We start from the raw sequence: 26,172 nt of genomic DNA on the forward strand, positions 1-26,172 counted from the left end.
CCTTCGTTGCCTAGCATTTCTGGGACGTTATTTGTGTCCTCTTCCGTGAAGACAGAACTGAAATATTTATTTAATTGTTCTGCCATTTCCTTGTTCCCCATTATAAATTCTTCCGTTTATCTGTAAAGGACCTACATTTGTCTTCATTAATCTTTTTCTTTTTACGTACTTGTAGAAACTTTTGCAGTCAGTTTTTATGTTCCTTGCAAGTTTACTCTCGTACTCTATTTTTTCCCTCTTAATCAATCTCTTGGTCCTTTTTTGCTGAATTCTAAACTGCTCCCAATCCTCAGGCTTACTACTTTTTCTGGCAACTTTGTATAACTCCTCTTTGGATCTAATACTATCCTTAATTTCTTTTGTTAGCCATGGTTGGGCAACTTTTCCTTTTGTGTTTTTACGCCAGAAAGGAATGTATAACTGTTGCAATTCATGCATTCGTTCCTTAAATATTAGCCATTGCCTATCCACCATCATACCTTTTAATGAATCTTCCCAATCTATCTTGGCCAATTCATTCTTCGTAGTTTCCTTTGTTTAGATTTAGGACCCTAGTTTCGGATTGGACTACTTCACTTTCCATCTTAATAAAGAATTCAGTCATGTTATGGTCACTCTTCCCTAAAGGACCCCGCACAACAAGACTGTTAATTAACCCCTTCCCATTACACAATACCCAATCTAGGATAGCCTATTCCCGAGTAGGCTCCTCAACATACTGGTCTAAAAAACCATCTCGTACACACTCCAGGAATTCATTTTCCACAGTATTATTACTAATTTGGTTTGGCCAATCTATATGTAAATTAAAGTCAAATACGATTACTGTAGTACCCTTGTTACATGCATCTCTAATTTCCTGTTTGATGACATCCCCTACACTACCACTACTATTTGGAGGTCTATAGACAATTCCCACCAATGTTTTCTGTCCATTGGTGCTCCTTAGCTCCACCCAGGCTGATTCTACATCTCGATTTTCTGAGCCAATATCCTTTCTCTCTATTGCTCTGATTTCATCCTTTACTAACAACGCCACACCACCCACTTTTCCTTTTTGCCTCTCCTTCCTAAATATCGAAAATCCTTGGATATTCAGTTCCCAACCCTGGTCATCCTGCAACCATGTTTCAGTAATTGCAACTATATCGTATCCATTTACATCTATTTGCGCTGTTAATTTGTCTACCTTATTACAGGTGCTTCGTGCATTCAGATACAATGCTTTTAGATTTATCTTTTTAACATTATTAGACATCTTAACATTATTTTGTACGATAGCCTTATTTGTCTTATCGCTATTTTTTTCTTACCTGGACCCTATTTGTTAGTGCACTCTTTTGTTTGTATGGTCTGTCCCTTCCTGACATAATCTGGTTATCCTTACCACAATCACTTTCCTGCTTCCTTTTCTTTTTTCTTTAGCATTCTAGATTTCTCTCCACTGCGACCGTCCTCTCTTTCCCCCCCCACCCCCATTTAGTTTAAAGCCCTGTCTATTTCCCTAGTTATTCGGTTCGCTAAAACTCTGGTCCCCGCATAGTTCAGGTGTAGTCCGTCCCCATGGAATAGCTCTCTCTTTCCCGAGTATTGGTGCCAGTGCCCCACGAATCAAAACCCACTTCTCCCACACCAACCTTTGAGCCACGCATTCATCTCCCGATTCTATTGACCCTATGCCAATTTGCTCATGGCTCAGGTAAGAATGCTTTTCAATTTAGTCCCTAGCTGTTCAAACTCTCTCAGCAGAACCTCTTTTAGTCCTACCTATGTCATTGGTACCTACGTGTACCATGACAACTAGATCCTCCCCCTCCCACTCCAAGTTCTTCTCCAGCCTGGAGGAGATGTCCTTTATCCTGACACCGGGTAGGCAACACAGCCTTCAGGATGCATGCTCTCGGCTGCAGAGAACCCTACTATCCCCCTAACTATACTGTCCCCTACTACAACCATCTGCCTCTTTAATCCCCCCATTTGAATGGCTTTCTGCACCACGGTGCCTTGGTCAGTTTGCTCGTCCACCCCGCAGTCTTCACACTTGTTCACAAGGGTTGCAAGAACCTCAAATCTATTGGACTGAGGCTCCTGCAATACCACCTTCTGGATCCCCTTACCTGCTTCACTCGCAGTCACACCCTTCTGTCCCTGACCACGTGTCAGTTCTAAAGTATTTAATCTAGAGGGTGTGGCTGCCTCCTGGAGCAAAAGGTCCAGGTAGCTTTCTCCCTCCCTGATGTCTCGCAATGTCTGCAGCTCAAACTCCAGCTCCTCAACTAGGAGCCGGTTCATCGAGCCGCAGACACTTACCGCAGATGTAGTCGCCCTGGAACAAAAGGTCCAGAAGCTCCCACATATTGCAGCAGCAACACATCTCCAGTTTTCCCATCATTTTATTTGATTAATTAGTTTATCGTTAATCATGTATTTACCCTATATAGTTTATTAAATTAATTAAACAAATAAAAGTTAGTTTTTAGAATTTAGTTATATGCTATATGTTAATTTAAAAGAAAAACATAGCCCACAATCATGACCAATCACTTACCTGCCTTACCTGTGATGTCACAGGTTCTCCCCACCTGGAGCCGTGCGATCTCCTGGGAGAGCAAAAAAACCAGATAAAAACCCAGGCTAATTGGGGAAAAAAATCTGGGAAAATTCCTTTCCGACCCAACCAGGCGATTGAAACTAGTCCAGGAGATCACACTGGCCGTGTGCTGTGGCTTTTATCCCCACTTTTGCGCCGCCGCTCTGCGGAAAAAGTTAGGAAAACCAAGGCAAAGCAACATTTCACCGAACTCTCCCACTTACCAAGCTCTGTTTTGCCACTCGGAGCTGCTGCACTCCACAATGTAAGTTGTGAGGAGGATGCAAAGAGGCTTTAAGGGGATATAGACAGGCTAAGTGAGTGGGCAAGAAAATGGCAAATGGAATATAATGTGGAGAAATGTGAAGTTATCCACTTTGGTAGGAAAAGTAGAAAAGCAGAGTATTTTTTAAATGGTGAGCGATTGGGAAATTTTGGTGTTCAGAGGAACCTGGGTATCATTGTACAAGAATCACTGAAAGTTAACATGCAGGTACAGCAAGCAATTAAGAAAGCTAAGGATATGTTGGCCTTTATTACAAAGAGGATTTGAGTATAAGAGTAAAGATGTCTTATTGCAATTATATAGGGTCCTGATGAGAACACACATGGAGTATTGTGTACAGTTTTGATCTCCTTACCGAAGGAAGGATATACTTGCCATAGAGGGAGTGCAAATAAGGTTCACCAGACTGATCCCTGGGATGGGAGGATTGCCATATGATGAGAGATTGAGTAGACTAGGCCTATAATTCTCTAGAGTTCAGAAGAATGAGACATACAAAATTCTCACATGGCTTGACAGAGTAGACGCAGGGAGGATGTTTCCCCTGGCTGGGGAGTCTAGAACCCAGGGTCACAGTCTCAGAATAAGGAGTTGGCCATTTAGGACTGAGATGAGGAGAAACTTCTTCACTCAGAGGGTGGTGAATTCTCTACTCCAGAGGACTGTAGAGGCTCAGTCGTTGAGTATAGTCAAGACAGAGATCGATAGATTTTTGGATATTAAGGGAATCAAGGGATATGGGGATAATGCAGGAAAGTAAAGTTGAGGTAGAAGATTAGCCATGATCTTATTGAATGGCAGAGCAGGCTCGAGGGGCCGAATGGCCTTCTCCTACTCCTAATTCTTATGTTCTTAGACCAGAAATGGAACCTGGGATTTCTTTCGACTATGGTTCAACTTCACACTCACTTTTTGTTAACTGATGCATTGGAGAAACTATATTAAATCTATATCCTGGCTAACATTTATACCTCTACCAACACTGCCAAAACAGAATAAATTGGTCTTTCAAATTGCTGTTGTGTGGGATCTTGCTTTGAGCAAATTGACTTCAACATTTACCATCATAACTAGCTGCACCTCAAAAGTAATTGTGAAGAAATTGCAAATGTTTTTCCAATAAGACATTCGATGAATGGAAATCTTTTCTTTTAAACCACAGTGACACTTGCCAGTCCTCCTAACCCTGTCAAAAATTACATGAAAGTAGCTTTGTATCCATTGGCCAGTATTGCATTCAAAGTCAGATCAATTATTATTGAAAATTTTGAAGGCAATATCACACAGGGAAAATTAATTTCAATGTAAAGTAATTCTTAAATATTCAATTAAAGCTGTAATATTTGAATACAGTTCTTAAGTTGTTTTTTAAGGTAGATATAACTATTCCTTTACTCAGTATATTTACAGTTTATTTTTGTTAAAATATTTTGCTTCGTACCTCCGCCCCCCCCCCCCCCCGCCAAACCCACATTGTTTCCTCTCCTAACAAGCGACTTGTAATGAGATGCATTTTTATGAGTGCTACTATTTCTCCTGCACTTCATCCAACTGCTGCCTTCATATCTGAATGGGAACAGAGAGCGATGGTGGATATTCAACTCTAGTGGCATCACAGCTGAACTGTTTTAACCTAATAGCACTTTTAGCAGAAGTTGCTGGATCATGATGAGCTTGGGAGGCACCAGCTGTTTTTTTTTCCACCCTCAACTAATTTAGATTTATGTATCTCTACTGTTATTTATGTCATTTCATACTTTTGTGCAGCATAAAGTTATCAGACAAACCAGATATTTTTGAGTGGAGAGTCAAGGCACTTTAATTTTATTTTGGAGGGTGTCTGACAAGACAATCTGAAGAATAAGCAAAATGCAGCCATGAAAGAGCAGTACATACGTGGATTACATTTTGTTTGTGTTTGTTACTTTGTACAGTCCAGACAATTTACTTGTCTGTGAGCACAGTAAGGACAGGATTGAAAATGGGATATTTCCAGATCAGCAAATTAAACAAGTGACCTGACAAACACGGTGTTGATGCACAGCTTTTAGTGAAAGTCCAATATGCTTCTAAATTCTAGCAAAATATGAAAAATTTGAAGCTGTTCCAGATTTTCTGGTTAGCAATAGATAATTGGGAAAAGTACTTGTACTAAGTGTTTTTTTTGCAGATTTTTCTAATCAAAAAGATGGATCCTTTACCTGAAGATGTGACGATGCGAACCTTAATTAAGGGGATGATTGCTGAAGAGGCTCCACAGAGTATAGTTCGTCCAGAAACACGCAGGTAAGAATCTCGGCTCCCCCAATTTGTTATTTCTCTAGCACACTCAATCCCCATTCCCAGGATAATATTTTTTGAGACACACACACAGGGACTGAGCATTCTAAGGCACTTGATACAGGTTCCAGTCTCTGCGAGTGCATCATTTTGAATCTCACTGTTGCCAAAATTTTTCAGCTGCAACGGTTGAGAGATTAAGGCATTGGTCTTGAAATCCAGTGGGGTTCAAATGCTGCTCACAGCGCTACAGAATTCTCAAATCTGTGAACTGGAGCTATCTCGCTTAGACCCTGAGAGATAGGTGCTTTTAACTGGGAGCCCAAAGTGCACCTGCAAGATTTCAACACATGAGAAGGAATCTCCCTCACACTGCACCTTAAATGTTAACCTTTACTGCTCAGTCGCTGAATTTGGTGTAGTTGCCCATGTGCAAAGTGCTTGAGTTTCATGAGATTCAGAGCAATGCTACGCCCAGTTTAAGGCTGAAGGAAACTGATGTTTTTGTGGTGAACTGTCAGAACTACTGGTGTCAATTGTGCGTGGATATCTTAAGCTGCTTTTATGTTAATGTTGCCACACTAGGAGAGTGGTGTTCAGATCTCAAGCACCATTTTCCCAGCAATGTGGCAAGAGGTGCCAATTGGAGAGCCAATACGAATGAACGTAACATTTTGTGCTGGCAGCTCTTGGGACACGGGGACAGTCAAGCCCTGGATGCTGTATATGTTGATAATTTAGCATTGTCCATTGGAAAACCATGTGGGCTAGAAATTCGGCAGATTTACTGCCGTTTTACCGCCATGGTGGAGCGGAAAAAGTAATTTTTTGGGGCGCTAAAAGAACGTTGCGCCATTTTGTAAAATTCGGCAGCGGTTTTGCGGCGGCAATGTCGCGCAATGCTCCGCTATCACTGGCATTGGAAAATTCGCCTTTATCACCCGCCTAAAAACCCGCCCAAAAAAATCAGGGCCTACCAGGTCGGACTCGTGTCACACCCAGCGCTAACGCAACATCTTGAAAAACGGAGCAAGAGTTCAGTGCATAAAAGGATTTGGAGGGAAGGCTGTGTTTTAAACATTGAGATTTTTGTGAGTTTATACTTCGTTTTTAAGAATATTTAAGGACATTTAAAAGAATTGGGGCTATAGTATCTCTGCCATTATTGCTGGCTGCTTTTTCTATGCAGCATATTGCTGGAAGAAGGCTTATTCAAGAGCATTTTGAGCGTAATCAAAGAGCTCGCAGCAGTATGAGGAGGAGGCCTTACCCCCACGAGTTTACAGGGAACAGCGCTCATACCTGCACCTATTTGAGGCACAGTGCATCAGAAGGCTGCGCTTCCGAAAAGAGGTGGTGACAGATATGCCAGCTCATAAAGGCAGACCTCCAGCGGGAACAGGACTGCACTGCCCGTCGAGGTGAAGATGACTGCGACACTTGCCTTCTATGCCTCCGGCTCCTTTCAGGCATCAGCAGGGGACATGTGGTCCATCTCGCAGTCTGCTATACATCGCTGCATTCGCCAGGTGCCTACTGCACTGTACGCACGCAGGATGGACTTCATAAAGTTCCCAATGACCAGGGAGGTACAGAATGAGAGGGCTATAGATTTTGCACGAATTGCTGACTTCTCCAAGGTACAGGCTTTCATTGACTGAATCATATCGCCCTGCGAGCACCTTTAGAGGATCCAGAGGTTTACCGAAAACGAAAGGGATCCCACTCCCTGAACATACAGATCATCTGCGACCATACTCAGCGCATCATGGCAGTAAATGCCCAATTTTGAGGGAGCATCCATAATGCTTTCATCTTGCGTGAGAGCAGTGTCTCATACCTATTTGAGTGTCAGCCACAAGGCCAGAGTATGATGCTGGAGGACAAAGTTTATGGCCTCGCCACCTGGCTCATGACCCTCAGATAGAAGCTGAGCATCGCTACAATGACAGCTATATAGCCACACACAACATCGTCGAAAAAACAATTGGAGAGCTCAAGCAGCGCTTCCGATACCTGGACCACCCTGGAGGCTCCCTGCAATACTCCCCTCAGCAGGTCTATGAGCACATTGTGGTGTGCTGCATGCTACACAACTTGGCCATCATGAGGGGGACAGGACTTGCTACTGGGGATTGCAGGACCACCTCAGGAGAGAGGGGAGGATGACGATCAACCCATGCCGTCGCCACCACCACCACCACAGGGAAGGCCTTGTGAAGCTCTTGCTGCTGCAAAAGCCTTGCATCAGCAGCTCATAATTCAACACTTTGCATGAAGGCTGAGCGGCATGTTTCACCATTGACTGCCCACTCTAGCCCACCATGTTGACTATTCCCCCTCTTACTCTGCAAATGAGACACTGCACAAGAATGGTTAAGGTGGAAAAAAAAAACAATTTATAAAACATTACATTTATGAAACATTTTTAGATTTATGAAACTTTGTAAACTTTAATTTGGGAACTTCAATAACATTTTAACTTAAACAGCAATGGTAAAACTTGTACAAAATAACACCAAAACAACAGCAAAAGAACAACTCCTGCACCAAACATCTTTTAACCTCTTTTCCTACCGCCCCCCCCTCCCAACCCACCCTTCCGATTGTTGCCCTTACCCCTGCCCCTATCCAGGTTGGGCCCAAGACGTTTTGCAGCAGTGCACGCAGGGTGCCGCTGTTGTTGGGGGAGAGACGTAGGAGACATCCTGGAGCAGCTCGGGCTATGGAAGGCCCGGCTTTTGAGTGGAGAGCCTGTTGCTCAGCTTCCCCATTCACTGGTGCTGTTGGTCTGGGTGGCATGACACTGGTTACTAGAGTGCAAAAAGTTGAGACCATCAATTGCCATGTGGCATTGACCGCCTCGGTGTTCTCCTTTGTTGCAGCTACAATCGACAACATGTCTGCAGATAGTGCGGCAACGTTGGGGGAGATCACACCCATGACGTCAAGGAGCTGTTGGCTGAGCTGGATGCTCTCCCGAGACAGTCCCACAAAATCCAGGTGTGGGTCTGCTTGTCTTTCAGCAGATCGGCTTTCCTGCCTCTGCAGAGACGGCATAAGGGTTCAACCCTGGGTGTGCGTTGTTGCAACCTACTTGGACCGGGAAAGCCCGAGAATACTCTGTCTTCCTCAGAAGAACGAGTGGCTGCAGCTAAGAGTTGGTGTCTGCGTGCCCCCCCACCCCCTGCCAATTGGTAGTTCCTCTTCGTCGTCCTCCCCCGTGGAGGTTCCTCGGCATGGCTCACATCTGTCTCGTTTCCCCGCCCCCCCCCGTAGGATCGGCCGAGGTGGGGTCTTCAGAATCCTCATCTGCACAATAGAAAACAACAGAAGACTAGTTAGCAGCAGGGGAAGAGGCAGGGTGACATGAGTAAGGTCACATAGTGCAGGCTAATTTAAAGGACCACCACTACTGCATTATATGTCGTCGACAGGCAGTGCATTACATTGCCCGAGCCCTAGCCCACAGACAGTACATCACATTGCCCGAGCCCTAGCCCACAGACAGTACATTACATTGCCTGAGCCCTCGCCCACAGACAGTACATTACATTGCCTGAGCCCTCGCCCACAGACAGTACATTACATTGCCTGAGCCCTCGCCCACAGACAGTACATTACATTGCCTGAACCCTCGCCCACAGACAGTACATTACATTGCCTGAGCCCTCGCCCACAGACAGTACATTACATTGCCTGAACCCTCGCCCACAGACAGTACATTACATTGCCTGAACCCTCGCCCACAGACAGTACATTACATTGCCTGAACCCTCGCCCACAGACAGTACATTACATTGCCTGAGCCCTCGCCCACAGACAGTACATTACATTGCCTGAACCCTCGCCCACAGACAGTACATTACATTGCCTGAGCCCTCGCCCACAGACAGTACATTACATTGCCTGAACCCTAGCCCACAGACAGTACTTTACATTGCCTGAACCCTCACCCACAGACAGTACATTACATTGCCTGAACCCTAGCCCACAGACAGTACATCACATTGCCCGAGCCCTAGCCCACAGACACTACATTACATTGCTTGAACCCAGGCCGTAGATTTTGCAGGACTTACCCTCGCTCTCAAATGTGGGTAGTTGACCTTCCTGAGGCACGAACGAGATCTGCCACCCACTCCTCTAGGCCCGTGAGTGGGATTGTTCGGGGCAGACTGCCACCTGTGCGCTGCTGCTCTCGGTGGTTCTCTGACAACTTTCCCTGCAAAGATGACAATACAAATGGTTACCAGAGGGACCTTCTGCTCTTGTGGCACACACAGATAGTCATCAAAGCACTTATACCATACTCTGCATTTAATACAGTCCTCTGTTTAAAAGTTCTGGTAGTTGCATGTGGTTCATGAGGAAGACATCGAAGTGCAGAAACATCTTTTAAGATGTCAAAAAGCAGTCTTAATAATGTGTGATGATCATTCTTGGCAAATAAGGTGCAACACTAAGCCTACCAATACCAACATGTGTCACATTTGCAGTTTAAGTAATGGGAGTGCATCAATAAAAATATTACTTACTCTGACAACCCTGCAGTAGTCATTCTACCTTTTTCTACATTGCTGTTGTCCCTCTTTATTGAATCGACCGAGGAGACCTCCTCGGCCACTCTTCCAGAGTCGTCTTACAGTGGCTGGGGAGAGTTTAGATCTACCCTTCTTATTAAACTCCTCCATCTGCTTTCTATTGCAGTAATGAGGGCTTCATTGGCCTCTGCAGTAAACTTTCTGGCCCACTTCCTGCTGAACTCGCCTTGCATTTTCGATTCTCCTCCATCTTGTTTTTAAAATGCTCTTTGAAAAATGGTTGAAACTGTGCATGCGCGGGCGTACCCTGACGACTGACCAGGATCGCAGGGAAAAAAGCTGAAGAAAAAATTGGAGGGGGTGGGAAATCTGCGCACGCGCAGAAGGTCAGTTTTTCTTTAAGATCAGTAGATTTGGCTCAGGCACACAAAATCAGTTGTGCAATACCAGAATTTATCGCTTTGCCGTTCACTGTTTGGCGAATTTTGCGACCGATAGTGGTATTCCGGCACTAAAGAAAATGCCGCCGTGATTAGTGCCAAAAACGGCCATAGTGTTAATTGTTGAATTTCTAGCTGTGTCTTCTATCAGTGGCGCACTATTAATGTAAGAACTCATCTAGTGCAGCAGCAGCATACTCGACAGCTGGGTAACCTGTTCTTGAGCCTCTGCCATTGCCGCTATATACATAGGTATCCAAGTTGGCTTGCCATTTTCCATCAGAGTGCTGAACTCAGTGATGAGTTGTTGATGTACAAATGTGTTGCTATCATTGTTTAGAGGGCTATTTGACAATTATATCTAATGCTGCACGAACACTCGTCAAGTGACTCAGTGAGAAACGGTTGTTTCAACAAAGCTTAGCAAATATTTTAACCAGATACAACTTGATTGTGTTAATGAGATGTGACATGCCAATTTTGTAGATCTTGATTCTTTTTCTCTTTAAACAGTAGGTCACAGAAAAGAACAAGTACTCCCAAGAAGCTCACTGACATCTCTGTGCAGCAATCTCCAAGTATGCTTCTTCGCAGCCAAATGAGAACAAAAGTCAGACATTCTCTGACAAAAGAAACTGCAGTATGTAACAAACCACTTTTCTCCTATTTCATCATAACTGACATAAATGTATATATCAATCTACTGTTGTGAAGGGTTTGGATACTTAATCATTGGAAAAGCATTTTGTAAAAGTTTTAGTGAAGTGTCTCCCCATGGAATATATCGTGTCATAGTGTGTTGATGCTCCAGTATACTGAACTGTCAGTTTAGCTCAGTCGCTTCTAAGTCAGAAGGTCATGAGCAGGTAATCTGACAGCCACGAGTGCAGGAGAGCTGCATTTTTTTGAGACATTAAACCAAGGCCTATCATCTACCTAGTCAACTGGAGACGAAATATCCTATGGCACTAACTGATGAGAAGATTTGTGTCTCGCATCTATTAGTTGATGCATTTGGATTTATGGGGCTCAATTTTCCCCAGTGATTTGTGCTGTTTTTTTTTGGAGCAGGCTGCTCTTTTTGGCCTAAGTTGAAAAACCAGAGTTTCCCCAATCAGTTTGCACCAGTGTAACTCAGTTAGTTATGATTTTTTTAGATCAGATTCTTTTTCAGCCAAAGGGGGTGTAACCAGCCACCTACGCCAATTGCGGCCATTTAGGAAAGTTTGCTCAGCTGAGAGTTACTCCAGTTGTGCTTAGGCCAGTGTATGTGGCCTCTGCAGAAAAACTTTCCGGAGAGTTAAGGAAAGGAAATCGGCGCAGCAGATGCCCGGACACACTAAAAGAATTGAAAAACACATAGCAGCAACTTAGCTCCAACCCCGCCCAAAGGGCTTACCGGTCCGGTCCCCATTCTCGGTCCCCATTCTCCCAGTCCAGAGTGAGGGAAACCGGACTGGTAAGCACTTCGGGCGGGGTTGGAGGTAAGTTGCTGCTATGTGTTTTTCATTTCTTTTAATGTGTTGGGAACTGGCTGTATGCTTCACTTTGCAGCTTCAGCTCGCATTGTGTCCCTGGTTACCATGGCAGCCAGATCTTTTTGGCGCAGATCAAGGCTCCACCCCCAAGACTAAAGGTCAGGTTAGGCCACAACAAAATGAAGAAATCCAACGGGGAAACTTAGAATTTATTTTTGGCATACTTAGGCCCCCAAAAATTGGGCGTAACTCTTCAAGTGCGCCAAAAAAATGCTTTGGGGAAAATTGAGGAGCCCATGGTGTTTGGGGGGATGGGGGGGGTGCGCGAGTGTGAAAATGTGTATTTCAAGATAGTTGTGTTCAAATGTGTAAGTTTGCGGGTTATCTTTTGGCCTTCTGAGAGCAGTGGAGGTAAGCATGATTATAATCCTAAAGGGAACCGCTACTTTTCAGTTTATCCTGTTCCACTACTGTAGCCTATATAGAGGTGAAAGTGTAAAGACTTTGAGAGTAGAATAGAACATTGTGTACAAGTTTATGTTCAAGACACTGGTCCAGATTTAATAAGTGAAGGGTTGCATCTGTATTATTTTTGTATTTTGGGGAGGTGTGAGTTAAACGTTCTGTGATCAAGTGAAACCTACTGTATTGACCCTTTATCACTTTTAATTTTACTTTTTGGTGTCAGCCTTGGCTCAATGAATGGTAGCAAACTCGCCTCTTGAGTCAGGAGGTTGTGGGTTTAATTCCCACTCCAGATACTTGAGCATATAAACTAGGCTGATACTTCAGTACCATACCAAAGGAGTGCTCAGTTAAACCAAAGCTATATTTCCTGTTCAGATAGATGTAAAAAATCCCATGGAGCTATTCATAGAAGAGCAGGGGAGTTCTGCTGGTGGCCTAGCTAAGATCTATCCCTCAACCAACATTACTAAAACAGATTATCTGGTCATTTATCTCATAGCTATTTGCGGAACCTTGCTGTGTGCAAATTGGCTGCCACATTTTCCAACATTACAACAGTAACTACACTTGAAAAGTACTTCATTGGCTGTAAAGTGCTTTGGGGTGTCCTGAAGTAATGAAATGCGCTATATAAAAGGTTTTTTTAAATAATCATGATTCATAATTTATAACCTAAGTGGCATGGCCTGGTGGTGCTTATTCTCCCACTATGTTTAGGTGAGGAAAGTGCAAGCGAGTTGTGTCAATTCCAGTGACTAATCACAGTAATACGGTTTCTGTTCAACCCTATACATTGCCACATGCATGTAAGGCTGCATTTGGTTCATAAGGAGCGAGGGGTTATTTATGGGAGTGGTCATTAATACTGAGTATGAGAGCAATATCTGGTGAAGCCTGAAGATCGTAATAAAGTCATGTGTGTAGGTCCAATACTAGTGCTACAATATGCTCATTAATAAGGAAAACTTTTTCTTGGATAAAGGGAACTGCAGCATCATCGAAAAAACATTCAACCAGAAAGAAATCTACAGCACCAATGAAAGCAAAGACTGCAGTTTTCCCTCTGGAGGCTCTAGATGATTACACACCAAGAAGACTGCTGAAGAAATTCATACAGATTGGTGAGTAGAAACCACATCTTTTTACAATTTTTATAGTTAGCATTTTTAATAAGCTGTTCAATGCAGGGATGTCGCTCTGAAATATGTAAAGTGGAAAAAGAATAATGTAAATATCTAGTAATCTTATCAGAATGGATAGGGAAGTAATTGTGCAGTTCCATGGGCACCAATCAGCCTTCAGTACCTTGCCCAAGTGGCAATTAGTGTGCGAGCTGAAAATGTGAGTGTTGGCAAGCTATTCAACTATTGGTGGGATATCATAACTGAGTATCATCTGCTCCCGACTTCATATCCACAGATAAGCCCTTTCCAGGAAAGGCCACTGGATAGAATTAGGAGCAGGAAGTCTTGCTGATTTTCTGAATCCAGTGACTGAGGCCAATTATAATTCTGGGATCAGCTAACTCTGTACAGATCAGGAAATGCAACCTGCGATGATCTGGTCTTTCTGGCTCAGTTGCATACTGATTATATCAAATGAACCATCGGGGAAGGGACCAGACCACCCATAACATTACCTGCTCACGGATTTTGCGTTATGGTAGTAGGATTAAGATTATAAATTCTTCAACAAACTATCTGCTTTCTTAACAGAGCTGGAATCCTCCTTGATTAAGGTTGCGAAACCGGAAATGGAAAAGTCTGTGCAAAAGAAATCTCAACCCAAGACAAAATTGTCATCTGGCAGGTATATAAATTAATGAACGATTCAAAAAAAAAAATAGAATTAACTTCTGACATTAATTATTGGTAAGAGAAATCATGCTGCCTCTTTAATGCTCCAGTCTTCAAGGCACAGAATAATGGTTTTAAAGGCATATGTGTCGCTTAAGTGGTCTTCATTCATATAGGATCCTTGGCAGTGAGTGTTGGCAAGCTATTTAACTGTGTGAAGCATCACAGGCAAGCCTGATCCTGCTTTCACCTCCCACCTGCATGTGCACACTTTCAAATAAAGGTTACTGGATAGGGATAAGGAATGAAAACACTTGATAATACTTTTACATCTCTAGACTAGAAGCAGGGAGGAGAATCGTAGCCCCCTTCAAACCACCCAGGATGAGTAGAGACTGAGGTTCATGATGCCTTCCTGTTCTGGGTGGCTCACTAGGTGTTCCACTGTCAAACTGAGCCATTGAGGATGCTTCCAACCAATTGCAATCAGAATTTTAAATGTCATTCTGCAGGAAGATTATAAATGTGTGTACAATAGGCTGTCAGAACATATTGCTTTTAAATTATTCTTGTTGTCTTCAGTAACAACAGCTTCGGTTTAAGTTTGCCAGTAGAAGATACCACAGAGCAGAATTTGCCCAAAGACCTTAACGTTCGGAAACTGAAGAAAGTCAGTGTTTCAGAGTTTGAAAGGCTAACACAACAGAGACTCCATCAAGCAGCAGGTAAAGACGAACTTATCCAGATGTGATCAAATATTCGAGAAATTGTTCAGACAAGGATTTTTTTCTCTCAAGTCTGTTAAGATCCCTAGCCCATGTTGAAGATCTTCCAGTTTACAGTATACTCAGATTTCACAACTAACCAAAAAGCCGACAAAAATTGTTGCCTGAACTTGAATTATCAAATTCCTTTTGCTTTGAAAGCTTATGCCATTTCTCTAACATTTTAGCGAATGTAGATGAAATAGTATCATTAAAGGTGAACTTTCTGGTTAGATGGTCAACAAGCGCTATTTCCAAACTTCAGTTCCCCTGTCCCCTTTTATTAAAAAAAACAATTGCAGATCAACGTTTCCTTTCAAGGGACCCCACGCAGCCGGTTTTTCAATGTAAAAACCGGGCATGCGTGGTATTTTGAAGATGTCGCATAGTGGCAAAAGATTTAGAGCGAACTTTGTTGCAGATTAGCCAAGCAATGAACATAAGAATTGCGAGACGAAAAAAGACCAATATCCATTTAGTTTGCCTTCGACCATTCTGGTCGTCCCATGATGCAATGATAATGGAGTCATTGACTAAGCTGAGCAATCAATCTCTATCAATTAGCCTACAACAGACCCAGACATAAGGTGAGGAAAACCCCAGTGGTGGAAAGCTTTGAGAACCATAGGTTCAAAGTCAACAGTTCTTCCATTTCCTCCCCGCCCTCCCCCCCCCCCACCTCCTCCAGCATGCTGCACTTACCATATGCAATGTCTCAAGTTGCTTGTACTGTATCTCATAATAATATTTCTGAAATTTGAACAAATCAACACTATCTGCTTCCACCGCCTCTCTTGGGCTGCTGCTCCATAGATTTACCACTTGCTCACTGAAATAATGTTCCTGCAGGTTTGTTTTGAATATACCCCCTTCAAGCCCAGGTTGGGTTCTCTGATTTTACTACAATGGACAAGGTGAAATAGCTTGTCATTGTCTACGTCATCTAGTCCCTTTTAGAATGCTAAAAACAACATCTTTCAACCTCTCTTCCAGTGAGAATATGCCTGTAATTGCTTATCATAATCAAACTCCTCCATTCGCATAATCATCTGGTTGCCCTCTTCTATATCCTCCCACTAGCTGCAATATGCGTTTTGTACTGTGGCAACCAGAGCGATACACTGCTTTGTAAGTGCAGCAGCACTACTGCTTTATAGGATATAGGATGATCTCCCTATTTTGGCTCAATGTTGACCTTTTAATACAATATCTGATTTGCTTTACTCGCTGCTCAGTATTGTTGTGATCACTTCAATTTATTGTAAGTCAGGACCCCCAGATCTTTCATTTTCCATGCACCTTAGTTTCTTTCCATTTAAGTGATGACATTTCAGTGATAAGTGGACCAGGTTTTTAAAGGTCATTCATTCATTTCCCTCTTTCCATTTTTCCATCATCTTGTCCTTCTTGACTTGTCTGCCGCCTTTGACACGGTTGACCACTCTCCTCCAATGCCTCTCCACCGTCGTCCAGCTGGATGGGACGGCACTTGCCTGGTTCCATTCTTATCTATCCAATCGTAGCCAGAGAATCACCTGCAACGGCTTCTCTTCTCACCCCTGCATCGTGTGCCCCCAAGGATCTAGCCTTGACCCTCTCCTATTTCTCATCTACATGTTGCCCCTTGGTGACGTCATCCAAAAACACAGCATCAGTTTCCAGATGTACGCAGATGACACCCACCTCTACCTCACTACCACTTCTCTCGACCCCTTCACGGTCACTAAATTGTCAGATTGCTTGTGCGACATCCAGTTCTGGATGAGCTGAAATTTTCTCCAATTGAATATTGGGGTGACTGAAGCCATTGTTTTTGGTCCTGCCACAAATTCCATTCCCTAGCCACTGAATCATCCCTCTCCCCAACTTCTGTCCCCTGAGGCTGAACCAGACGGTTCACAATCTTGGTGTCCTATTGGACCCTGAAATGAGCTTTCGACCACGCATCCGCAGCGTAACTAAGACCACCTATTTCCACCTCTGTAACATCGTCCGTCTCCTCCCTCGCCTCAGCTCATCCGCTGCTGAAGCCCTCATCCATGCCTTTGTTACCTCGAGACTTGACTGTTCCAACGCACTTCTGGCTGGCCTCCCACATTCTACCCTGCCTAAACTAGAGGTGATCCAAAACTTGGCTGCCCATGTCCTAACTTGCACTAAGTCCCGCTCACCCATCACCCCTGTGTTCGCTGACCTACATTGCCTTCCAGTTAAGCAACGCCTCGATTGCAAAATTCTCATCCTTATTTTCAAATCCTTCCATGGCCTTGCCCCTCCCTATCTCTGTAATCTCCTCCAGCCCCACAAACGCGCCCCTCCCCCTGCCGAGATGTCTGCGCTCCTCTAATTCTGCCCACTTGAGCAGCCCTGATTATAATCGCTCAACCATTGGTGGCCGTGTCTTCTGTTGCCTCGGCCCTAACCTCCGGAACTCCCTGCCTAAACCTTTCCAACTCTCTACCTCACTTTCCTCCTTCAAGACACTCTTTAAAACATACCTCGTCACCTGCGCTAATTTCTACTTCAAATTTGTATCTCATAATACTCCTGTGAAGTGCCTTGGGACGTTTCACTTTGTTAAAGGCGCTATATAAATACAAGTTGTTAGTTAAAGATAGAGTTTGATTTTCCCCTCATTATGCATTTATTTATGATGACCTTGAAATCCCGGTTCCTCCTTCCCGCGGGCGTTTGAATCAGTTCTAGAGAAAAGATGCGCACTTATCTTTTGCTATTGTGCCCACCAGAGATCCCGGTCCTGAGGCTTCCTTTCCCTGTGCATCGGAGCGCGTGCACGTCTGGACGGACGTAGAGCTGGAGGTGGAGTCACGTGGCACTGGGCAGCCAATCAAGCTAAAGTATTTTCTCATTCATAATAATGGGAACTCCGTAAGTAGGAGTTCTCATTATTATGAATGAGAAACCGCCCCCCAACACCAAAACACCAATAAAAAAATGGGGTGGAAAAAAATCGCATATTTAACATTAATTTAAATTAAAGTTAATAAATGTCTTGGGGGGGGGGGGGGGAAATATATATATTCTGTTTTTAAAAAAAAAAAAATTTTAAATTATGGTTTAAAATAAACTTACCTTAGTGGGCAGGGTTTTTAACATTAAAACATGTTTTTTAAATTTTATTTTTATATGTTTTAAAACTCTTACACTTGTAAAAGTAGGCTATCTGCCTGCTTTTACCAGGCGCAAGAATTTTAAGGACATTCGCAGGGCAAGAGATGGGCAAATACCACAATCTTGCCCATGCGAATGTCCTGGCAGCCGAGATGTGTGCGATCTGTCAAGCCAGAAACTTGACAGATAAGAAAAGCTGGTTTTTGGCGCATTGCGTGCTAAAAACCGGCTTTTGCCTTGCCTTCCCAGGTCTGTACACACTCCGTACAGACCTGGGGAGGTCAGGATTTCAGGGCCGTTATTTAGAAGAGCAATGATTCGCCTTTCTGTGCCATTAGTAATTAAAGTAACATCCCTCCTGTTAGTAATGAGGCACATTCTGTACTGGGAGTGATGGCTGGCTTTAAAATTCTCATCCTCTTGTTCAAATCCCTCCTTATCTCTGTGACCTCTTCCTGCCTTGCAACTCTCTCAACAAAGATAAACTTTTTCCAATGTCCGAAGGGTTGGTAACCAGAGGACACAGATTTAAGGTAATTGGCAAAAGAACCAGAGGTAAGATGAGAGAAAAGAAATACTCAGTAGGTTATGATCTGGAATGCACTGCCTGAAAAGGTGGTGGAAGCATATTCAATAATAATTTTCAAAAGGGAATTGGATAAATACTTGAAGAGAAGTACTTGACAGGGAAACGATTGGCTATGGGGAGTAGGACTAGTTGGGTAGCTCTTTGAAAGAGCCAGTCCAGGCACGCTGGGCTGAATGGCCGCCTATGCTGTATCATTCTACAAAAGACCAAATTGGTAATTTGAGTTCTGAAGTCATAGTGGTGATGGGGAAGTTCAGCAATTTGACTGGGAAATGTAGCAAAGTTAAGATGATGGATACCAATGTCAAACATCTTGGAAGAATAGTTGAAAATGTCGACTTTGTAGATCTGTTTAAGCAACTGATTTTCACAATCTTTTAAATCAACAATCCTCAACTTCACAACAGCTAAGATTAGATCAGTATAAGCACGTCTTAACAATGTGACACGGGTGATAAATGTAGAAATAGTACCAAGAATGTATTTCAGTGATGTGACTAGAGCTTCCCCAATGTCTTAGCCGGTTTCTCCAGTGAGTAACTGAGCCATACAGGCTACGAAGATATCAGCTTCCAACCCTGTTGCTGAATTACCTGATGTGAGCACATGTTCAGAGTTGGCTATGCTACTACCCCCTTCTCGCAGTTGAATAGCTGTGATTCCCCTCCTTTGATTTGAATAGCCTATCTATAATTAATTTTGAGGCTCACGCATCAATAATGGTGACTTGTGTAAGGTCCCAAAGGGAAACTGACTTGAAACTACTTCAGCAAGGTGACACTGCCTTCAGGAGAATAAGAGAAAAAAGTGATGTAAATGAAAATAGTCAAGTCGTGTTTTATGTGCTAAAATGCCTGTTTTGATTCCTAGAACCTCAAGAAAGTGAACAAGTGGAACTAAACGAAAAGAGCACAAGACTTCCAGATGTCTCAACAATTGTTGGGTAATAACCATACAGTCAGATCAAATGAATGTGGATTTTACTTGAAGTTATTTTAAGGGATTTTGCTGTATTCACCATATAAATATTGAAAAGTTACCTGCACAGGAGTCTTGCATTGACTTAGGAATTCCACCATTTGGCTCACTTTTTGAGAATGGTAGGGGAAGTTAATAGAATATATCAGTTTAAAAAAAAAAAATCCAATGACCAGATGAAAAAGGAGTAAAACCTCTCGCTTTGGTGTTGCTGTCATCATAGGCAGTCCCTTGAAATCGAGGAAGACTTGATTCCACTCTAAAAGTGAGTTCTCAGGTGCCTGTACAGTCCAATATGGGAATTACAGTCTCTGTCACAGGTGGGACAGACAGTGGTTGAAGGAAAGGGTGGGTGGGGAGTCTGGTTTGCCGCATGTTCCTTCAGCTGACTGCGCTTGATTTCTGCATGCTCTTCCGACGAGACTCGAGGTGCTCAGCGCCCTCCTGGATGCTCTTCCTCCACTTAGGGCAGTCTTGGGCTAGGGATTCCCAGGTGCTGGTGAGGATGTTGAACTTAATCAAGGAGGCTTTGAGGGTGTCCTTGAAGCATTTCCTCTGCCCACCTAGGGCTCGCTTGCCGTGTAGGAGTGGAGCACTTGCTTTGAGAGTCTCGTGTCAGGCATGCGGGCAGTGTGGCCCGCCCAACGGAGCTGGTCTAGTGTGATCAGTGCTTCGATGCTGGAGACGTTGGCTTGAGCGAGAACACTGACGTTGGTGCGTCTCTCCTCCTAGTGGATTTGCAGGATCTTGCAGAGGCAGCATTGGTAGTACTTCTACTGCGCTTTGAGGTGTCTACTGTATATGGTCCACGTCTCTGAGCCATATAGGAGGGCGGGTATCACTGCCCTGTCGACCATAAGCTTGGTGTCAGATTTGAGGTCTTGGTCTTCAAACACACTCTTCCTCAGGCGACCGAAGACTGCGCTGGCACACTGGAGGCAGCGTTGGACCTTGTCATCGATGTCGGCCCTTGCTGATAGTTGCTGTATCCATTTTCTGGCCCATAATACCATGTTTGTGTAACTGCATTTTTCTGCTGTGTGTGTTGTGGCACCATCCAGTCTTGATGTAGTAGCAAATATTAGAACTGAGCCTTAAAATAGTGTTACAGCAGAACCCAATTATTGAATTAACAGATTTTAATCTAGCTTCTAACTATACTATCAGGTAAGGATATGTTTGTTTCTCTAAAAAAACAATAATGTACTAACTAATTGGGTTTTTATGACAATCGACAGCTTTATGGCAATGTTCCCTCCAAGCTGCATGGCCACATTGCTTTCTGCCGGTCCCACGCAGCCTGGGACCGACTTTTCCAATGTGAAATTTTGCAACATGTGCAAAACTTTGAATGGGGCACGCAGCCCATAAAAGGGACTGCATACCCAAATTTAAAATTAGGGGGAACATTGCTTCATGGTTACTTTTACTCATATCAGCTTTTTATTTCCAGATTTTTAAAACTGCATTCAAATTCTCAAACTGCCATGGTGGGATTTGGACTGACCGTCAATGGATTATTAGTCCAGCAACATAGGCACTACACATTGTTTTAATTTGAGATAATGTGTACTGTTGGATAAATGTGCTGAGAATATAATTAGTTGGGTAAATTCCAGAATGATGCTTGGAGTAGCTAGCTCTCGAATGGAAATTTTTGTTGTGCTGTTTCGACAGTTGAGTTTACTGGTACACTGAATATAAATATTTACTGTGGAAGTCTGGAATTCTAGTTGTACTCAACGTTCCTGCTAAGCCATGCAGCTGTCTGGAGGTTCCGCACAGGCCGCTCACCGGCTTTTAAATGGAAGAAACCGCGCATGTGTGAAAATTGAATGCGGTATGCAGCCAGTTAAAGGGCCTGCGCATGAAAAGAATACACTGGTTGTAGTCCCCTTTTTACACACATTCAGGAAACTCCCAAAGAATAAATCCTTCTCTTTTTTTTTTCTAAATTGTGTTTTACCAGTTCAAAAATCAAGATGATATTTAAAATATTACTTTTGCTACTGAAGTGCTTATATGTAGTATGTAAATATACCAACAAATTGGCAAGCATTTATAAATATAGCTGCATAGGCATGTGAAACTAGGATGAATAGGAATTTGTGGCTTTGGGTAAAGGAAATTTGGCTGAAGTACTAAATGTAGTTGGCTTAAAGTTGCTTGTTATTTTCGATTTTGAGCCCATTCTAATTCTTTAGGATAGCAGGACAGTAGAAGCTAGTGGTGCGTGGAATTTTCTTAATATAGAAGTTTCAAGAGAAGTGTAAAGGCTCTAGAGCAGAGTTTTGGGTAAAAATAAGCAGAGTGGATCAGGATGGGAGAGTAACAAAGGTAATAAAGGCATCAGTGACTAAAGTGACATCAGGGAAAAATAGAAAAAAGTCAAAGCTAAAGGCACTATATCTGAATGTACAAAGCATTCACAACAAAATAGATGAATTAATAATGCAGATAGAAATTAATAGGTTTGGTCTAATAGCCATAACGGAGACGTGGTTCCAAAGTGACCAAGTTTGGGAACTAAATATTGCAGAATACCGAACTGTTAGAAGAGATATGGAAAAGGAGGAGGGGTAGCCCTGATAAAGGATGGGATAAAAACAATAGAGAGAAAGGATCTTGGATTGGAAAATCAAGAAGGAGAATCAGTTTGGGTGGAGCAAAGAAACAGTAAGGGGCAGAAAACATTGGTGGGAGTTGTTTATAGATCCCCAAACAGTAATGGTAATGTAGGGCACAGTATAAATCAAGAAATTAGAGGTGCATGTAACGAGGGTAATACAGTAATCATGGGGGACTTTAATCTACACACACAATGGGCAAACCAAATCTGGGCAAAACAAGATTAGTATGTTGAGGAATCAACAAGGCAACAGGCTATTTTAGATCTAGTATTGTGCAATGAGAAAGGATTAATTAATAACCTTGTAGTAAAGAAGCCTTTAGAGAAAAGTGACCATAATATGATAGAATTTTATATTGAGTTTGAAAGTGATTTAATTAAATCCGAAACCAGGGTCTTAAACCAAAAGAAAACACACCATGTAGGTATGAGAGGTGAGTTGGCTGAGGTCGATAGGGAAACTACATTAAATGCTAGCCATTGCTTGTCTTTTAAAGAATTAATACATAATTTACAACAAACATACATTCCTTTTTAAAGCACAAAAACCCCACAGGAAAAGTGGTCCAACCGTGGCTAACAAGAGAAGTTAAAGATAGTATTAGACCAAAGAAAGAGGCTTATAATGAGGATTGGGATGATTTTAGAATTCAGCAAAGGAGGACCAAGAAATTGATCAAGATAGGGATAATAGAATATGAGAGTAAACTAGCGAGAGACATAAAAACAGACTGTAAAAACTTCTATAGTTATGTAAAAAGGAAAAGATTAGCGAAAAGTAAATATGGGTCCCTTACAGGCTGTGACAGGAGAAATTATAATGGGGAATAAGGAAATGGCAGAGAAATTAAACACATACTTTGTGCATTCTTCACGGAAGAGGCCACTGGACCAAGACCTTGCTGTCAAGCCTGTGTGGTAGCTGGTGTGCAATGGCCACCCCACATTAAAAGAATTCATGCACAGGCATCTTCCACACTTTAAGATGAAGTTCAGGATCTGGAATGTCAGGACCTTCATGGACACCCCCAACAGCAACAGACCGGAACGCCGCACCGCGATTGTTGGATGGGAACTCGAGCACTTTGACATCGATATCGCTGTCCTGGAAGGCCAGCTCAAAGAACAAGGTGATGGCTATACCACATCCTGGAAAGGCAGACCTGAAGTAGGATGGCGCCTCCATGGGGTAGGCTTCGCCGTTAAAAAAAAAAACAAACTAATGGGCCGTCTCAGAGACTCCCATTGCGGGATAAACGAATGCCTCATGACTCTTCGGCTCACCCTATCCCGAAACCAGTGCGTCACTTCAGCATGTACACCCCAACACTGGAAGCTACAAACGAGACCAAAGAGGAATGCTACTCCAGCCTCGAACACTCCCTGTCCCGAGTCTCAACAGGCATTAAGCTGATCCTCCTTGGCGACGGCAAAGCCAGAGTTGGAAAGGACACTGACCTCTGAGGAGGTGTGATCGGCAAGGGAAAGCCAACTCCAACGGCACTCTCCTCATGACGAAATGCTTCGAACGCGGCCTCGTCCTAACCAATACTCTGTTCTGTCAGAAGGCCAAATATAAAGCATCATGGCAATGCCCTTGCTCCAAGCACTGGCATCTGCTAGACTACATCATCGTCCGAGCGAGGAACCGCAAAGACATGTGCATCACCCGCGCCATAACTGGAGCTGCTGACTGCTGGACTGACCACCGCCTAGTTTGCTCTATCATCACCATCAACATTGCCCCAAAACGAAGACAGCAACAGAAACAATGCCGCAGGAAAATCAACGTCACAGCACTCATAAAGATCCCACTGAGTAAACCCTATTCAGCCAGCGCCTTGCTACCAACCTGACTGCTCCCAGTGACCCAGAGACGCAGAGTGTCCACCGTGCCTGGTCTGCCTGCAAGGCTTCCATATTTAGCACCTGCGAAGAGACGCTCAGGTCACCCAACCAGGAAACACCAAGACTGGTTTGATGAGAACGACCAGGAGCTAATATGCTGCAAGCGCAAGGCATTTTTGGACTGGAAGCAGCAACACAACTCGAGGGTAAGAAAGCAGCTCTACAGATGTCAAACAGGGTGGAGAAAGCTCAAGAAATCCAGCAGCTAGCTGACAATACGACGTGCGAGGATTCTTCAGTGTAGTCAAGACGACCTACGGCCCAAGACCCTACCCCACTGCTGGCCAAGAACGAAGAGGTGCTCATCAAGGACATAGGCAGTCGGTGCCCGCTGGAAGGAGCATTTCGAGGATCTCCTTAACCGAGACTCTGTCTTCGACATGTGTCCTTGACTCCATCCCACAGCATACCACCCGCCACCATCTCGGCACAACCCCAGCCCGGCACGAGGTTGAAAAGGCCATCTGACAACTGAAGAACAAGTCATCCGGAGCAGATGGAATCCCTGCTGAAGCACTAAAACATGGCAGAGAAGCATTACTGGCGTGAATCCATGACCTCATTTCTCTTATCTGGACGAAGGAAATCATGCCAGGAGATCTCTGAGACGCGGTAATCTTGACCATCTTCAAGAAAGGTTACAAGTCCAACTGCGGTAACTACAGAGGAATCTCCCTGCTGTCGATCATCAGGAAAGTCATTGCAAGAATCCTCCTCAATCGCCTTCTCCTCGTGGCTGAAGAGCTCCTCCCAGAATCACAATGCGGATTCTGCCCACGAAGGGGTACAATGGACATGATCTTCACCGCGCGGCAGATGCAAGAGAAATGCAGGGAACCCTTGTACATGGCCGCCTTTGACCTCACAAAAGCCTTCGATACTGTCAACCGTGGGGGATTATGGAGCGTCTTCCTCAGATTCGGCTGCCCTCAAAGGTTTGTCACTATCCTGTGCCTGCTCCATGATGACATGCAAGCCGTGATCCTGACAAACGGATCCATGACAGACCTTTTTCCTGCGTCATCGCACCAACACTATTCTCGATCTTCCTTGCTACAATGCTCCACCTTGCCCTCAGCAAGCTTCCCACTGGAGTGGAGCTAAATTACAGGACAAACTGGAATCTGTCCAACCTCCGCCGCTTCCAGGCCAGGTCCAAGGTTGTCCCATCCTCCGTCATCGAATTACAGTATGCAGACGATGCTTGCGTCTGCGCACACTCTGAGGCACTGACTCCGCTGGATGGGCCACATCATTCGCATACCTGACACGAGACTCTCAAAACAAATGCTTTACTCAGCTCCAACACGGGAAGCGAGCCCCAGGTGGGTAGAAGAAACAGTTCAAGGGCATCCTTGAAGCCAAGCGTAGACAGCGGAAGGAGCGCAAGGCAACCCATGTCCCCCACCCACCCTTTCCTTCAACCACTATCTGCCCCATCTATGACAGATAGTAGGTCCCGCATTGGACTGTTCAGTCACCCGAGAACTCATTTTTAGTGTGGAAGCAAGTCATCCTCTACTCCGAGGGACTGCCGATGATTGCAGCTGCACCAGGAAGACCTGAATGGACAAATGCATCCAGGGTGAGGGATGCAAGCAAAGGTATGTGAGCAGCCGAAAGTCGTGGTTTATACAGGTTCGACCTCCAAAATCCGGAGTTTTGGAATTCGGACACCGGGCCGATCCGTGGCGGGGTCGTCCGGAAACCGGAAAACGTTCCAATATTCGTACCCTACCCCCCCGCCTCGGCGAACCGACTTCGTGCGGCCCGACTTCGCCCCGGCCCCCCTCCCTCCCCTTTATCTCGGCGGCAGGGCCCGCCCGATCAGATCCTCGGCGGCTTGGCCCCGCCCGACGACCTCATCGACGGGGCCGGCGACCCGAACAGTTCCTCGGCGAGCACCGCCCCCCTCCTCCCCTCTGGTGTTCTGAAATCCGGAAATACCCGAACCTGGCTTCGGGTGTTTCCGGTTTCGTGATGTCAGAAAGCCGTTTCGGAGTCCAGAAAAACACGAAAACCGGCTCGGCCTTGGTTCCGAGGTTGCCGGATTCGGGAGGTCGAACCTGTATTACGAATATACGGACAAGAAAAGTCCCTCTGGTCCATCTAGCCTGTCTCTCGGGTATCACATTATATACACTCTCCATCCCACCTAAAAACTGTGATTTGAAATAATTGTGTTGGTAAAAGTAGAATAGCGTCTTTCAGGGGAGTTTGAGCAGTTGGCTATTATAATTCAAAAGTAGGATTGTAAGGGTAGTAATCTAGTGCTACAGCCTAGGCCAGT

At 44.2% G+C, this 26,172-nt stretch overlaps 1 protein-coding gene across 5 annotated transcripts in view; it reads left to right on the forward strand.

Moving 5' to 3' along the window:
• The window catches only part of cenpt (centromere protein T), a 114,470-nt gene that overhangs the window by 9,066 nt on the left and 79,232 nt on the right, over nt 1–26,172 (forward strand). For all 5 annotated transcript variants that reach the window (XM_070897947.1, XM_070897945.1, XM_070897948.1 and 2 more), the window contains exons 2-7: nt 5,047–5,162; nt 10,654–10,780; nt 13,069–13,207; nt 13,802–13,895; nt 14,465–14,607; nt 19,238–19,310. In XM_070897947.1, the coding sequence (XP_070754048.1) occupies nt 5,065–5,162; nt 10,654–10,780; nt 13,069–13,207; nt 13,802–13,895; nt 14,465–14,607; nt 19,238–19,310 (674 nt within the window). In that variant the 5' untranslated portion in view covers nt 5,047–5,064. The remainder of the gene's footprint in view (nt 1–5,046; nt 5,163–10,653; nt 10,781–13,068; nt 13,208–13,801; nt 13,896–14,464; nt 14,608–19,237; nt 19,311–26,172) is intronic.

Source organism: Pristiophorus japonicus, chromosome 13 (assembly GCF_044704955.1).
Source record: "Pristiophorus japonicus isolate sPriJap1 chromosome 13, sPriJap1.hap1, whole genome shotgun sequence".
In the NCBI taxonomy this organism is placed as follows: domain Eukaryota; kingdom Metazoa; phylum Chordata; class Chondrichthyes; family Pristiophoridae; genus Pristiophorus; species Pristiophorus japonicus.